This window comes from Rhipicephalus microplus, chromosome 8 (assembly GCF_043290135.1).
Source record: "Rhipicephalus microplus isolate Deutch F79 chromosome 8, USDA_Rmic, whole genome shotgun sequence".
Lineage (NCBI taxonomy): Eukaryota > Metazoa > Arthropoda > Arachnida > Ixodida > Ixodidae > Rhipicephalus > Rhipicephalus microplus.
Window position 1 is genome coordinate 25177343 of NC_134707.1, and position 15710 is coordinate 25193052.

The 15710-nt window shown below is 42.8% G+C and overlaps 1 protein-coding gene across 1 annotated transcript; it reads left to right on the forward strand.

Moving 5' to 3' along the window:
* The first annotated feature begins 360 nt into the window (after positions 1 to 360).
* Positions 361 to 15482, forward strand: atms (RNA polymerase II-associated factor 1-like protein antimeros). Its single transcript, XM_037416440.2, has 13 exons — positions 361 to 545; positions 1946 to 2038; positions 3363 to 3484; positions 4343 to 4409; positions 4869 to 4970; positions 6232 to 6337; positions 7082 to 7150; positions 8188 to 8276; positions 10860 to 10976; positions 12486 to 12611; positions 13381 to 13483; positions 14388 to 14511; positions 15186 to 15482. The coding sequence occupies exons 1-13, from the start codon at positions 478 to 480 to the stop codon at positions 15389 to 15391; spliced, it is 1392 nt and encodes a 463-aa protein (XP_037272337.1). The 5' UTR covers positions 361 to 477; the 3' UTR covers positions 15392 to 15482.
* Positions 15483 to 15710: the final 228 nt, after the last annotated feature.

A 15710-nucleotide genomic window follows, 5' to 3' on the forward strand; every position in this document is an offset into this window, starting at 1 on the left:
ACCTTTGTAGAAAGTCACGCACGCATGTTCAGAACCACAAGTATTGTAAGCTCGAGCTTGTGTTTTAAACGAGCCTGTTATCAGGGCATCTGGTGATATCCAAAATTAACAATTCTCTGGGCAATATTTGCAGATTTCCAAGACTGTGCTTTAACACAACTTTCAAAAAAAGAAGAGAAAAAATACGGCATTGGTGCCGCACTCAGGGAAACAAACATTAACCGCTATCATCATATCCAATAGTAAAACATAATTGCTAATCTCAAAGGCTATAAAACGTCATAGCTGCCATGTTGAAACAACCGTTAAAAACGAAACTGAAAACTGAAGCCTCTCACGTGCAGTCACGCGGCATCGACGTGGACACTGCGCAATGGCTCCTTTGTAGTTCATTCTTGCATGCGTTACTTGCATAGTTCGCGAGCTGAAGCGTACGTGAACAGTGTTGAGTGAACGGAACGTGATCGTAGCCTTTCGATGGCTCCCACTATACAGTCCGGCTCTTCCTCGGTGGAAAGAGATCGCAAGAAACCCGGGGAACGACGGTAAGCGTTGTTACAGCGGAAATTCGTGCCGCGACCTTTCATTTCACTTCGCCAGTGGAGGAAAGTTTTTGAGCGCACCAACATGCCGATCTCGCTTTCAACCACTTGTTACGAGAACGGTACTTCGTTCTCAGAGTACCAGCGTGCGTAAAACCCTGATCTTCTTAGTGGAATAAGCGAACCGAAGCTTGCACGCAGTGGTTGTTAGCGCGCCTCTTGGTTCTTAGCCGCAACTTCTAAACCTGTGCGTTCCGAACATACATTCTCATCAAGTTTTGACGAATCGATTTTAGTTTTATAATTTTTCTAGCGCGCAAGCTCGTTGTAGTCCACGCAACAGGTGTTCTAAAAGTGCTTCCAAGAAACTTTCAACTGTGTTCAACCGTTCTGTCCGCAATTAGGCGTGTACGTAGCTACTGCCATTACACACATCGGCTTCTTAACCCGGTTCTGGTGAACGTTTTAAGTTTGGACGATTCGAACACCACTATCCTATAACTGATCGCCGTTTTGTGGTACGCAGTGCCCGTGTATCTTACCCCACGTATAAACGCTGCTTGACTTGAACTTGACTTGCCACCGACTTCAATGCAGCACAAACACGTTGTCTTCAGGTGGTACCAAGGCAGCACGAACACACAGAGGCATTTCAAGCGCGCTGCATTGAAGGCGCTTTCAAGTCATGGAGCGTTTCTGAATGCGGGGTTTAGACGCTCCACAAACTCTTGCTTCCGACTAATTGTGTACCGTTCATTGATGGACTGTCCGCCACTGCAAATGCGCTGCTTAGGAATTTACGTGCGACCGAAAGATAACTGTGCGGCGGTGCTGCGCGCAACACGGTGCCTACTAGCATCGTTGCTTACATAGAGTTTCCTAAAATTAACTAGAGGGGACTCTGGCGCTGCGATCGTTCAGCGACCATGGGAATGATGGGTAGTACACACATCTGTCTAGTCTTCGTACTAGCGGGCGGCAAATCGTACTTGTGGCTTCGCTTATTGCTGGTTACGGTTTTGTTTTGAAGGAAAGAAAACCCTTTTGAACTTTATGACCAGAGTCAAAATGGTAAGCCTAAAAAAAAAAAATAAGGTTGTGGAGCGCAAATGCTGGACATTTGCTAATATTTGTTTCTTGAGGAAACAGCTCCAAGTCACACGAACATACACAGACCCAGATGCAGGCCAGAAGTAGAAAAATTAGACAAATGTGTGTACTGCCCATCATTCCCATGCTCGCTGAAGCGTTGTGCGTTGCAGCTACCATAGACACTAGTGCCAGAGTTCCCTCTAGTGTATATTAGAAAACTCTATGGTTGCTTTCATATATGAGATTTGTTTGTTCGTTTTCCCTTTTTTTGTTGTTGATGCAGTGTTTTTTTTAAACGCCTTCTCTCGCAGGTCGGAGCTTGTTTGCCGCGTCAAATATTGCAATACCCTGCCGGATATTCCGTTTGACCCAAAGTTCATCTCCTATCCTTTTGAGCCGAACAGGTAAGAACCACTTTAGGCAGGTTTTATATCAGTAACTAACATGCTATTAATAGACAGTTTTAAAGTATGATGGTCAGAGTTCTGCATACGCAATCGCTTTGCGTTTGTAGCGCATGCCTCATGCACTAACCTCTTTAGCGCAAAGAACGCGAAGCCTGGGTTGCGCCGTAGTCAAAAACTTTTTCTGAGCTCACTAGCGCTTGGATGTTGTATTCGATTATTAACATGTAAAATGGATAACATTGCCCTGGCAGCGCATTCGTTCCATCTCCGATCGTGGTGCTCGACCGCATTCACAATTGTTCCGGAGTACCTATCATTTATATTGCTATAGGTATGTAGAAAAAAAATCCTGAACTTAGTTATTTGTAATTTGCATTTTGGACAAATTATCTGAAAATGAGCAATAACTCGAAAAAAATATAAAGTGCGACTTGAAATTAAACAGAAAGTATGAAGTGCACTTTTGTTGATGTTTGCAAGCTACATGCTCCTAATGTAGAGAGAAGATACATGCTCGTGATTACATGGCTAAATATTTGCGAGGTGACAATATTTTTCAGCATATCTATGTAGTGAGCGATGACACCATTGCCAAGCCATTTCACCAGTTCTGTTCTACCGTCTAAAAGAGAATTGCATTATGATTACATATAAAAGCAAAAAAACAACTAAGTATTGTTCCATGAATTGGGAAGCTTCAAATGTGCTCCACATTTGTAAAAAGAAATGTGATTGGTGGTGCCACCCAATCATGTTTTCTGACTGGTACTCTGTAACAACAACGTATAAATGAGGCTGAATGATTGCTTCTTTAAAGAAATATATCAAAAAGAATGTACGAGTGCGATGCATTTGCAAATTCACCAGAAGGCTGGAATCTGTGCCGCTATATTTGCATCTCGAGCACTGTTTTGGAACTTGGGAAGTAGAAAGGAAATTAGGGAAGGAACCATGAATATTTTGGGATGGCAGTACCAATAATCACTGGGATCTCAATTCCAAAAATCACAATGTGATTATGAGGGACGCCATAGTGGAGAGCTTTGAAATATTTACCGCAGGTTTTCCTAACATGCACGTAAGTCTAAGTACCCGTGCTTCTAGCATTTCGCCTTCATTGACATGGGGCCTGGATTCGATCCAGCAATCTCTGGGTCAGCAATGGAGCACTATAAACACCACGACGAGCATTTTGTGGTACTATTGACGAAAAGAATGTTTTATGTGCATTAACAACTTTATAATGTCGGGATCTAAATATCAGAGAGTCCAAATTTGTTATCAGACTGGGTTCTCACATTGATGTTTTCATTCGATTCAGGTTTGTCTCATACAAGGCCACTTCGTTGGAACGTAACTACAAGCATGACCTACTCACAGAGCACGACCTGGGCGTCACAATTGACCTCATTGACCCCAAAACTTACGAGATTGACCCAAATGGTGAGCTTGACCCTTCGACATGCAACTGTCCTTGAATCTGTGAGTTAACAGTAGTACCCGTGGTGGTGTTTTCTTGAAAATTGCATCATTATTATTTTATCATCATCAGTCTTTTAAAGTTTACTGCAGGGTAAAAGCCACTTTATGATCTCCAGCTTATCCTATTGAACTTTTGCCTTTTTTTTTTTTACTTTGCGAGTTTTTGAATGCAACGTTTCACAAACAAAAATTTAATTTCATTTGATATCTTACTACACAATATTGTAGCTCATAATTTCCTAGTGAGGCTAAGTCAGCGTTATTCTCAATTTAGCTGTGAAAAACTGTTGAATGATCTCTCAAGTGTGCTTTGTTATTAATTTCATCAGGTACGAAAGCCAAAGTGCATGTTTCGATTGAATTATTTTGTTTTTAATTTGTGTGTGTCTAAACTCTTTTGCACATTGGAATGGGGGCCGTTTTGAAATAAATACGGCATTTTATAACTCTTTTTCGTACTTGTACTGCCTGTTATGTTCTTTATTGTCTAAGAATAATCTCGATGAGCGATGAGTAACCTGTATTTGGTCCAATGAAACAGGTGGGGAAGAGAGGGATCATTTTCTATAGTGCATGCTTAAATTGCTATGCATTACAATTGTACAGCAATTACTACATAGTTGTAATTGCATGGTAGTTTGATATTCACTTGTAATTATGACATTGTGTCTGTCTGCAATGGCTTGTTATGTAATTCAAATGCAAAGTGTGCTCAGAATGCGTTACGATTATCGCTCTGCTGTGTACATCATTGCCGTGTTGGTGAATACAAAGTTAAGGAAAAGAAAAATGAATAGTGTCCTTTTTAATCACTTGCAGCTGTTTTGCATCCCGACGACGAGAAGTTGCTTGAAGAAGACACTCTCACACCACAAGATTCAAAAAGGTACTGTTGCACATGTTTGTTTAGAGCTGAGCAGAGCAATTCGCATGAAGGAAATGTCTACTATAGGGCCAAGTCACAGTGACAGCTGTGAGTTCTGACTCACTGAAGTTGCGATTCCTTTAGGCCAACCATTTGTGAAGCTTTCTAGTTATAATAGTTATGATTCATTTTTTAGTTACGATTTTCTTTAGTAGGCTTACCAGTTATGGATCTTGCCAGCCAGGACAATTATAATTCGTTGTGGTTACAATTTGTTAAATGCCACTTGGAAAGCTCGCCAATTGACAGTAACGGTTCATTGAATTTTACCATCTTGCGCTCGTCACTTTTGTATGCCTTGTGCAGCCTTGATGTGTTACAGCTGTTTGGGAAATGTGAAGCTGAACAACCCACATGGCATTATGGGTACTACACCGGGAAATTCTAGGATGGTACAAACGCGTCTTCTTTCTCACGCAGGTCAAGGCACCACAACTTGGTTGTCCCCTGGCTGAAGAAGACCGAGTACATTGCGACCGAGTTCAGTCGATACGGTCAGACGGGCGTCAACACCGAGACAAAGTGAGTGATGGCGCACGGCAGTTAGCTGTACCACTTTGTGGTCATTGCAGCTGCGCGGGTTGCAGTTTAGAGTTGCTGTAAGGAGCGGGAGCCGTGAGGCTGTTTTCTATTCGTTGCTCTTGTTTTCTGTAATCAATCTATGTCATGTGGTTAAAAAGAAACACCAGGCCTGCGCAGAATGCTGAACACATTCACTGCGCAAGCTGGCCGGGCAGTCTTCATAGAGGTTGTCGTAAGCTCTTTTAGGGCACCTGCTGCAAGTACAGTTGTTTAGTACCCACTGCGTGATAAATAAGCCTATTTTGCAAAGTAGAAAAGGACACACTACACATTTCTAAGGTAATACGTACACCTACGTGTCCTACACTTAGTTGTTGCTGGGGTGGATGATGACAACAATGTTCAAGAATCATTCCTGATCCCTTTGTAATTGGCGATGAGCATTGAACCACCCTCTCATTTTGTGCTTCACCTATGGTCGGATATAACTTCTGCAGCCCAGAGAAGGCCCGTCTAAATGGTTGAATCGCGGCAGCCGATCGATCGCCCCCACGACTAAAGAAATAGTCCCATAGTCAGTGACTGACAAAATAGGCTCATGTGCTCGGCAACGTTCTCGAAACACAAGGCTTACCAGCAGTCATTCCGGAGTCATGATGTCATTCCGGAGTCCATTGCTGATTGGTGAAAGCTTATCTGCATGCCCATTTGAGGAGGTAATGCCATGTGCTTCTGAAGTTGTAACCGACTATAGTGTGGTGCCTGCTGCAGTTCTACTCTTCTGGCATGCAATATTACACCTGTAAATGTGTTTTCTTGTCATAAAAAATGCTTGTAAAAGTTTTTTTTCCAAAAAGGTTTCAAAAAGTGGCGTAGCTCTCTAGTAAAACACTCGTGTGCCATGCCAGAAGCATGGGTTCGAATCTGCATCGAACCCCATTTCTTTTTTTTAAATATGCGAGATAGCTGCGATGAAAACCTGCAGTGGTGGACAACTACGCCACCAAAATTGGCTGTTGTAAGCCCATAACAGTGTACTCTGTAAAGCTACAAGGCAGCCCAGGAAAGGTGCCACTGAAGCGTATATAAATGCAGTTGTCGGTGTTAGTGCCACCACTGCACCGCTGTTCAGCGCTTTCTCGGCCGAATAGCTACTGTCCAGACAATGTGCTTCCAAAATTTGTCTGATTTGCAATCCATATTGCCGACGAGCTCTTTCGTGTTGGCCGACCAAAGCGAAGTCGATACTGCTCGCTTGCAGGGTTGGCTACAATGTCAAGAAACTGTTCAAGGAGGAAGACCTGTACATGGACAGGGAGAGCCAAATCAATGCCATCAACAAGACCTTTGAAGAGGCGCAAAAGCCAGTACGCTTTTTTTGTTTTGTTTTTTTCACTTTTAACAACACTGGTGCATCTTACGAAGACATTAGCCGCCCTCCATGTTCACTTCATAACCAGTGTTTTTGTAGGTGGCATTGAAGTATGTGCTTCTCCGATGGCGGGCCGAGACTCACACACTCTGGTTTCAAAGACTGGCTCCACTAGCATTATTTGCCATAGCTTATTGATGGAATGCATACATACTAGGAGATTATCATTTTGAATGCCTTGATTGACTTTTTGTTGATAATATTTTTCAGCGGAGTTGGTGCAAAAAGAGGTGTTCAGTACTCACCAATTGAAACTATGACACTGTTTTTTCAGTATAACAACTATGACCAATTGCTCATGATAAGTGCATCGTGTCACTGTGACATTGGCTCTGTTGTAAGTGTTTGAGCGAAATTGCGCCATATTACACGAACTGTAGATTGTGGAAACAACAGTAATACTATGTGCATTATTTTTCATGGCCAATGCAACAATGTTTTTTGCCCGACAAAAAGTTGGTTAACGAGTTAGGCTCGGTGGTAAGTTGCAAATAAACTCTACCTTTAACTCGTCTCTCTGTGTCTGTTCACTGCTGCTTATCTTGAACAACTTATGCTGTTTATCTACGCTGTGAAGCACTTTGACTTAATCTTACTTTGCCCAACTTGTTGTTCAAGCTTATTGGTCATGCAACCCTGGCTTGGTGACTTTTTTTTTACCCGCTTGCCTTTCTCCTAGATTGAAAGCCATTACAGCAAGCCCAATGTCAAGCCCGTGGAGGTGTTGCCACTGTTTCCCGACTCAGACGTGAGTTACGTGCACGCAATTTGATAGTTGGTGCACCAGCCATGACATCACACCTCGCATTACACTTATACCATAGATACTGAGGCCTTTACAGTCGAAAAGCAGTGAAAAAACGAGAACTGCCACCTCTCCGCGTACACGACGCCTAAAAAAGGCGGTATCGAGTAAAGAGGTAATGCAGGTACCTGATATTTTTGCTAGTTGAGATTACTAGAGAAAGTGGGATATTGCATGCCGTGAATGTTTACAGCAGACAACTGGTAGGGCGCATGCCAATAAAGAATGTGGGTGATCAGTCTTTTTAGGAATCGGTATAACATAAAGTGAAATGTGTTCTCGCAGAGGTATTTGAGCGTTCATTGTGCATTGTTTCCCCACAAGAGCGAAGGAGTGGATGCTGCAGCGACAAGTTGCAATGTCATGCGAGGAACTACAAGCAGCTCGAAACTTGCAGGGCACACCTCGAGCAGATAGCACCCACGAAATGAGCACACACAGGACGAGCGCGGACAAACAATTGTCACAGCTCGACATTTAAAGCATGCTACTTAAACAGAAAGAAAGACGCACAAAATGAACGCTCGGCTATACACAGGATGTGCGCGTACAACCGTCACAGTTCTTACTTTGTTATCTTTGAGCAGCGCACTCCTCTCGTTAATGTGGCCGCGGCAGCGAGCGAAGTGACTGTGCCCATTTATTTGCAACAAATGTTTTCTGCCTGCTCTTTTTAATAATCTTTTTTGAATGCTTTTTCGGTTAATGTTGGGTAACAGTTTACTATCAAGGTAATCGATGCTTACTAGGCTAATGTAGGTTGGCAGTTGACTGTCAAGGTAATGGAATGTTATTAGGCTAAAGTCGAGTAATGGCGGACTGGTCAAGATAAGGAACGTTATTGAGCTACTGCAGGAATAACAGTTCACTTTATTAAGGTAATTGAAAGTTATTACAGTAAGTAAAGGTGGCACTTACGCATTCCCCTTGCATTTCCCACTGGATTGCCACTGAACTTCCATTCCTTTCCTTTGCTCTAGTTATGGAAATACCCATTCGCACAAGTCATGTTTGACTCTGACCCTGCTCCCATCACGCAATTGGAAGAAATGTCTCAGGCTATGATCAGGTAAGGGATCCTGTTCTCTCGTGGAACTTTCAAAACATAATTTGTTAGTTTCTTGTGTAGTCTTATTTCATTCGTGCTCATCTCATATGTTACTGATACTTGTAATTTACCTTTTGCTTTACTGCTCGTTCTCAATGTTTGTTTCAGTGTGTTTGTTATTATTTCTGCAAGCCATGCTGTTTTCCTCAGCTAATTGCATACATATTATGTGTAACCCAATTTGTACAGATTGCTATTTCGTATGGTAAAATAACCTCTGGATATGTCCTTGGTGATATTCTCATTACGATTGACTATATTAACAAATGCGTAAAGGCGTAAATAGTTCTTTTATGTGGAATTCTGTCAAAACGCAGCGGTAAACGTTGCAAAAGGTTGCATTCGTAACATCAATGTTTTTGAACAAGAAACTGCCCTGCATGGCTGGTCGTAGGTTTTTTAAATTGTAGGATTGACATTATTAACAAATAAGTGAACACATAAATAATTATTTAATGTGGAATTACTCTGGAATTACGGACTGCTGCCGAAATGCAGTGGTACATGAAAAAAAAAAGGTACATTCGTGAAATCGGCGTTTTTAAATAAAGAACTGCTCGACATGCCTGGTGGTAGGTTTCTTAAATGCAGAGTGCTCGCCGGCTGAAATGCAAACATTTAGGGCTAAGTAACTCATGCACTTTCCTTTTCAGCCTCTGCACTTCATGTCACGCTCAAGTAATTTAGACATGAACACTACATGAGAGCAAACATTACCGTTAGAGACCAGATTTGTTGCCACATTAGATAGTTTTCGCCAGCAACTGCTCATAGCGGCTGTTAGACATAAAAAAAATGAAGTTGTGTTTGAATATGCGAGTACTGTATAGCTTTGTTTCAGGTGGCCATTGTGGCAGCATAAATTCAGTTGTGTACTGTTAAATCTCTTCGATACATCTCGCAGAATACTTTACAATGAAGAGTGCACCACGTCATATTGAACAGACTTTGCCAGCCTGTAGACAAACAAGAGCGTAAATAGATAACTGGGCCAGTTGGTATGAATCTATGGTAGCAATCAGCGCGAAAGTCAAGATTGACACAGAGGAAGAAAAGACAAAAACAAGCGTAAAACGACCAGTCCGCAGCGTGCATATAATATGAGGCACTCATCCAGGCAGGCATGACAGCATAGTCAAACACCTTGCAGAATGCGCCGCTGTACACACGATATCGAAGTGCACTAGAGCAAACATGTAAATGCAGCAATTCGCTGTAATTTTTGAAGTCCTTTGAAGCGTGTTGGCTTGTGTGCCATTTAAAAAATGTAATTTTTTGGAAACTTGGTTTGATAAAGATGTAACAAGCAAATCCACAAGAACATCTGAAGGCACTGATTACATACTGCTGATTATTTTCATAAAACAGTGGATGACTTCAATATCATGGTCTTTTTTAGTAATTTTTACAGTAAGGTATGCAATCGGGGGGTTGTTAAATGCCATAGCTGCTAAATGACTGAAAAGTGATAAATTTCTCGGGATGTCAAAACTCCCTGAACTCCCGCTTAGTTACGGCTTTGGCCGTGTAGACTCTTGATAAATGGTAAGTCACATAACATGGCTCAGTCTGCAGAGCGACCTGTGTGCCCAGAGTTAGCAGCATATCAGACACTACTTTCACAGTGTGCAGAACACATTCTCGCAAACCCTGTTGCGAATTGCAGATTTCAGTTGCGGCAGCACCGTACGCAAGAGAACCGGCTCCGGCGAGTTTACGTGGCCCTCGGTGATGCGCAGGTCACATCCTTGATGGGCTATTCTCCGGCAATTAATGCGTTCTGAATTGTGGGCTGGTCGGTGATCATCTGTTCCTAATATTGGTCGCGAGGGCCTCCACAAGAGGGGCCAGCGCCGCGATCGTTTTGACGTCACAGATAAGATTGTAGTTGTGGAATACAGCAGCTTTGCGTTCGCGACACCACTTGCAGCATCCCCCATGGCTGCACCGGTTCTTAGTTGCGATATTACGATGCAAATTAGGCACGAGAGTGCCAACGGGGGCATCGATTCGTAGTTTGATTGCCCGTATTATCAGGTCTTACCGCTTATTTAAGCACTGAGCTTCATAACAAAGGCAAGCACGCACGGTGTCCACAGCAGAAGCGCAGACAATGCGGTGTTCCAGCAGACAACACAACCCGGCATCCTATGAGACGTCATCATGTAGGTGGCGCCACAGTATGTCCTCGAGGCCAATGTCTATATCTGATCTTCTATCAAGGGAAAAGTCATATTCAGCAATTGTTTCATGTCGGTCACAGTCATACTCAAGCAACAATTTCATGCTGCCACATAACATTGTTGCTTGATTATGACTGTGGCGAATGAATTCTCGAACTGCTAAGCACGCATACGAAGGTCTGGTTCGCGGCATGGAGAAACAAAAAAGAGTTGGGAGGGAACGTTGTGCAATGCACTAGGAATAAATAAATGTAGATGAGACTGGCGCACACCATACTTTGCTCACCCCCCCCCCCTCCCTTTTTTTTCTTCCTGTAAGAGAAGGTCTCATAATTGTTTTTTATGATGCATTTCTTTGCAGAGGTGTGATGGATGAAAGCGGAGAGCAGTTTGTCGCCTACTTCCTGCCGACTGAAGACACCATCAAGAAACGGAAGAGGGATGCCGAGGAGGGCATGGATTACATGGACGATGACGAGTGAGTTTGGAATACCTCCAGCACTTGTAATCGGATGGTGCTAACGTTTCATGTTTCGTTGACAATGTTGCAGCGAATTGGGTGTCTCTACGTAAGTACCCAAGCTTGCACCTGAGCCGATATATGCATAAACATGTATCTCGAACAGATATGCTACAGCACTACTCTAGCCCACATCACATAGAACACCAGACTATGCGCGGTTACAACCTAAGACCAAATGCAATCTCCGTGTATATGATCACGGTGCGCCCAGATGTGCTAGAGCACTGCATCACCCCACATGACGTCAAACATCAAACTATGCTTGGTTACAACCCAAGACAAAACGTAATCTCTGCCCGTATAATCACATTGTGCCCAGATGTGCTAGAGCACAGCAGCATCATCGCAAATGACAGAACATTAGACTCTGCCCGGTTACAACCTAAGGCAAAACGTAATCTCCACCCGTATATTTGCGGTGCGGCTGCCCTGCACCTGTGAAGGACATTTGTGCTCGGTGGTTTCCACTTAACGTTGAGCCATCGCAAAATTTGTGTCGCGCCGAAACACAATTCAATGCGTTTTTGCGTAAGCAGTGTAAATTTAGCATGGCCATCTTATCATGGCACCTGATGGTCTGCTCGTTTTATAGACAGTTCAGAATACAGAAGCTCAGTATGTTTCACGGGACTTTAATAACCACTATGAAAGCTAGGCATTCCACTCTGTACCTAATAGGTAAACTACAATAAATACTATACAATTGCTTTGTCCTGGTGACCTCCAGACTACTTGGTTTAAATGTGACATCGTTAGTAAAGATCATGCACTGTAATGCTTGAAATATAGCTAGCTTGTACAAAACTCTTCGTTATATATCACCACATCCTAGAAGCATCAATTTGCACTTTCGTAGCCAATAAATGTCATCGCCTTTCATGTACATTGGAATTATTCCATGTACAGTCAGCATAAGTTCAAACAAGAATATGAGTGCATTAGGGTGGCATTAGAATACCACTATAATGCAGTATTCTATTTATCTGCTAATTTATGCTGGTAGAAGAGACATAAATTCATATAGAAAAATGCATGTTTACGAATACCCCGCCTTTGGGAAACAGCCACTCTATTATGATGTGGTGCTTGTGTAATGTGTTCTGAACAGTTACTTTCAGTTGAAATCTTACATTTGTACTGACGACACATCTGGATGTCTTAATCACGTCTCTGTGGAATGTAAATTTGATGTCACAGAAGCGTAGAGTTTTTCAGCATTTCCTTGAGCCAATGTATACATTGTATACAGTAATTCTTCAGACATTTTTGTCACTTGCTAACTTGAACAGTGTAGATGTGAACATTTCTGTTTGCATTCATTCGGCCTTAGTGTTTTGTTGCTACTATTGGCAGCATGTACTAAGGAAAAATTTGGTACAGCTACTATTCTCTTCAATCTTTTTCAAGCATTGCGTAAATGCAAAGGCAGCGTTTCTGAGAAAAACTCTTCACGTGCGCTTACAGGTACGAGTACCGCATGGCTCGCGAGTACAACTGGAACGTGAAGAACAAGGCGTCCAAGGGGTACGAAGAAAACTATTTCTTCGTCTTCCGGGATGATGGAGTGTACTACAACGAGCTTGAAACGAGGTAACAGCATTTTCTATTTGAAAATGTCTGCGATCTATTGCATTGTAGCATTAGCCACGTTATCCTGAAAGGTTTACAGATATGGACGATTGCGGTATTATTGGCCGTGGTATCTTATTCGATGTCCAACTGTGCCTGCACTCGTAAGAACATGTATTTCACATTTGAAATGCCTTAATCAGCCTAATTAGGTAGGGCAATTCTTTGGCCAGTTGGTCAAAAATATTTTTAAGTCGCCGCTGCTCGTGCAGGAATGACAATATGCATTTCATTTGTAAGATTAATGTGCACTTGGATGCATACATATGGAAGATTCGTCCGTTTTCCAAAGTAAAATGAGTGACTGGTGCTTAAGCAAAAACAAAGTAGTGTTGTTGCAGTTCACAAAACGCCGATATGGGCTAATTGCTGTATTGTAAAAATAAAATAAGAACGACCAAAAAACTAAAACTGCTTTAGTAGTTCAGTTGCCATATAGTTTTATTGTTCTTTTGTTGGATTTTTATACGTTTTATTGTAACTGAGAATGGAAGTATTCTGGGTGAACTCTTACTGCATTAAAATGAATGAATATTTCATACACTGTAATAAAACAAGAAAGTAGAAACTTGCACAGTGTAGCAGGATAGAGCTGAGAATGATTGACTTATGAGCAAACATGCATGCAAATAAAACTGTTGAAGACATAGCAGCAACACATATTAAAAAGCGCCGCTATGTGGGAAGTCGATGCACCACTTGCAATGAACAATGTGCCGCCGCATTTCAGGGTGAGACTGACGAAGCGTCGTCTCAAACCTGGCGTCCAGCCGAACAACTCCAAGTTGGTGGTGCGACACCGACCTCTCAACGAGATGGAGCACAAGACCCAGGTGGGTGTACTTGCTCTGAATATATATATATATATATATTCCCTCCGTTATCCTAAACAGCTTACGCCTACAGTGGCTCTGCTACACTTTGCCGAGTGAGAATGAAATAGTCTACTATTAGCGCACGGCATTTGACGAATCACAAGCAGCGAAAATTTTTCGAATCCGCCAAGTATGAGCAGAGCTACAATTGTTTGTAGGATGCTTCAAACGCTTCCTCTCTCTCCTTTTGTGTCAGAAAGCATGTCGAAAGCTATGCAGGGAAGAGGAGACAAGGGGGCAAGATAATGCACTCCTTTGTCAGTGCGCCTCATGGCCTTGAGCAGTTTCTATTCTTGTTTTGCTTTAGGTGTGCTTCTCACTTCCAGTGCGCGCGGGTACGTAGTAGTATCTTGTGGGGGCCACTTTAAATATGCAGGAATGTGGGTATGTGGCATTATTTGTAGACAAAAAGGGATCGATCTATACCCGCTTTTGAGAATTACTTGTAAGTTTTAGGCTGCTTGCCGCATTATATTATAGTTTAATTTGCCTGTTCTCAAGAGGCTCGACTACCAATTGGCAGTGTTTTCTAGCCACGCTGAAAAAGTGTTGCAGGGCTCCTTTAAAATTAGATATCAGAAATTTCTTGCACTCACTGTTGCTCTGTCATGTTGGTCAGCTGGAGATTCACCACAAAAGAAAGATACTCTTAGCGTAAAGTGGAACAGCCAGTGCCCGAGCTCGATCCAACTTGACATGGGACGGGCGACACGAGAGGGTTTAACCGGTAGATAATGTCACTTCTTATTTTGTGAGCCTTGCAGCTAACTCATGCAAACTGCACTGAGCGATCGGTTTTCTAGCGTTTTCCCTGCTTTGTCTGTTGCCGTGGATTGCTTCACATGTGCACGTCTTATTACAGCAAGCCAGGCTCACCCAACTGGAGCAGCCTCAAGAAGAGGAGGAGGAAGAGGAAGCCGAGGAGGAAGAAGAAGAAGAGGAGGAGGAAGCCGAAAAGGAAGAGGAAGCTGCCGAGGAGGAGAAAGGTGAGACACTGTCGCGGCCAAACAGGAGAAGCAAAAATTACGCCCTCGTTCTACAAAGTAAACCCATACTTCGTAGGAGCATACTTTGTTTCATTTCTCCTCTCATTGTTCAATGAGCACCGAGTCATGTTGGTCGCCAAAACCATACCCTCCTCACCGTACTTAGCACATACTGCTAAGTACGGTAAGTTTCTGTTCCAGCGAATCACCTGCTGTGGTGACGATGTCATTAGCAGTGTCTCTCGCATTGAGGCCCTTCCATTATTCAGTGTGAATGCTTCTCCATCAACCTGAATCTTTTTGTTGTGCCAAGTTTTATCGCCAGGCTTCGTACATCCGTGTCGCAAACCATCAAAGTTTGCGCACATGCGCTCACTCATGAAAGCTCAACAGTTTCATTCACAAGGTAAAGCATTCATGGCAGTGCATTAAACAGGTTCATAGTATTATCAGCTCTGTAAATTGAAGGAACAGGAACACATTGAAGGAACAGGAACACATTTCATTAGATGACCAGTGTTGGCTTGTGCAGAGTGATTTCGCTCCAATTTTTCAAAAAGTAACCAAGTTTCAAGAGCCTGTGCCTTGTGGTTGTTAACACGAGTTTTGTTTTCATACATACAGCTTCACGCATGAATGATCACCATTAATGTTTTTTCTATGGTTTACTGCAGGCTCAGAAGCGGAATCGGAGGCAGAGGAGAAGTCGGAGGCAGAGAGCGAGGCCGAGGAGGAGAATGGAGAACAGAGCCCCGCCCGATCAAGAAAAAGGTCGGCTTCGTCGTCGTCATCTGCGTCAGGGTCTTCGTCGAGCGAAGAGGAAGAAAAGAAAAGGCGTGACGAAGAGGAGATCTTTGGCAGTGGGAGCGACAGTGACTGAGTGTGTGCTTGCGACAGTGAAACTTTTTTCTACCGCGCTGTACATAGGGCTTTTTCTGCTACCTCACCTTAATAAATAGTCTCCCTCACCATTTTTATTTATTCTTGGCATCATTTATTGGTGCCTTATACACGTCACGAATGAACAATGTCGGAAATCCTTACTTTATAGGAAAGAAATTGGTGTAAGGGAAGCTCATGTGTGCCTGACGTGCTACTTTTAAAGACGATAGTCATGCTTAGGATGCTTGGAACACAAAAATTTTGACAAGTCTGTTTATCTGTCTGTCAAAAGAAACAGTTCAGCCACCTGGCCAAGG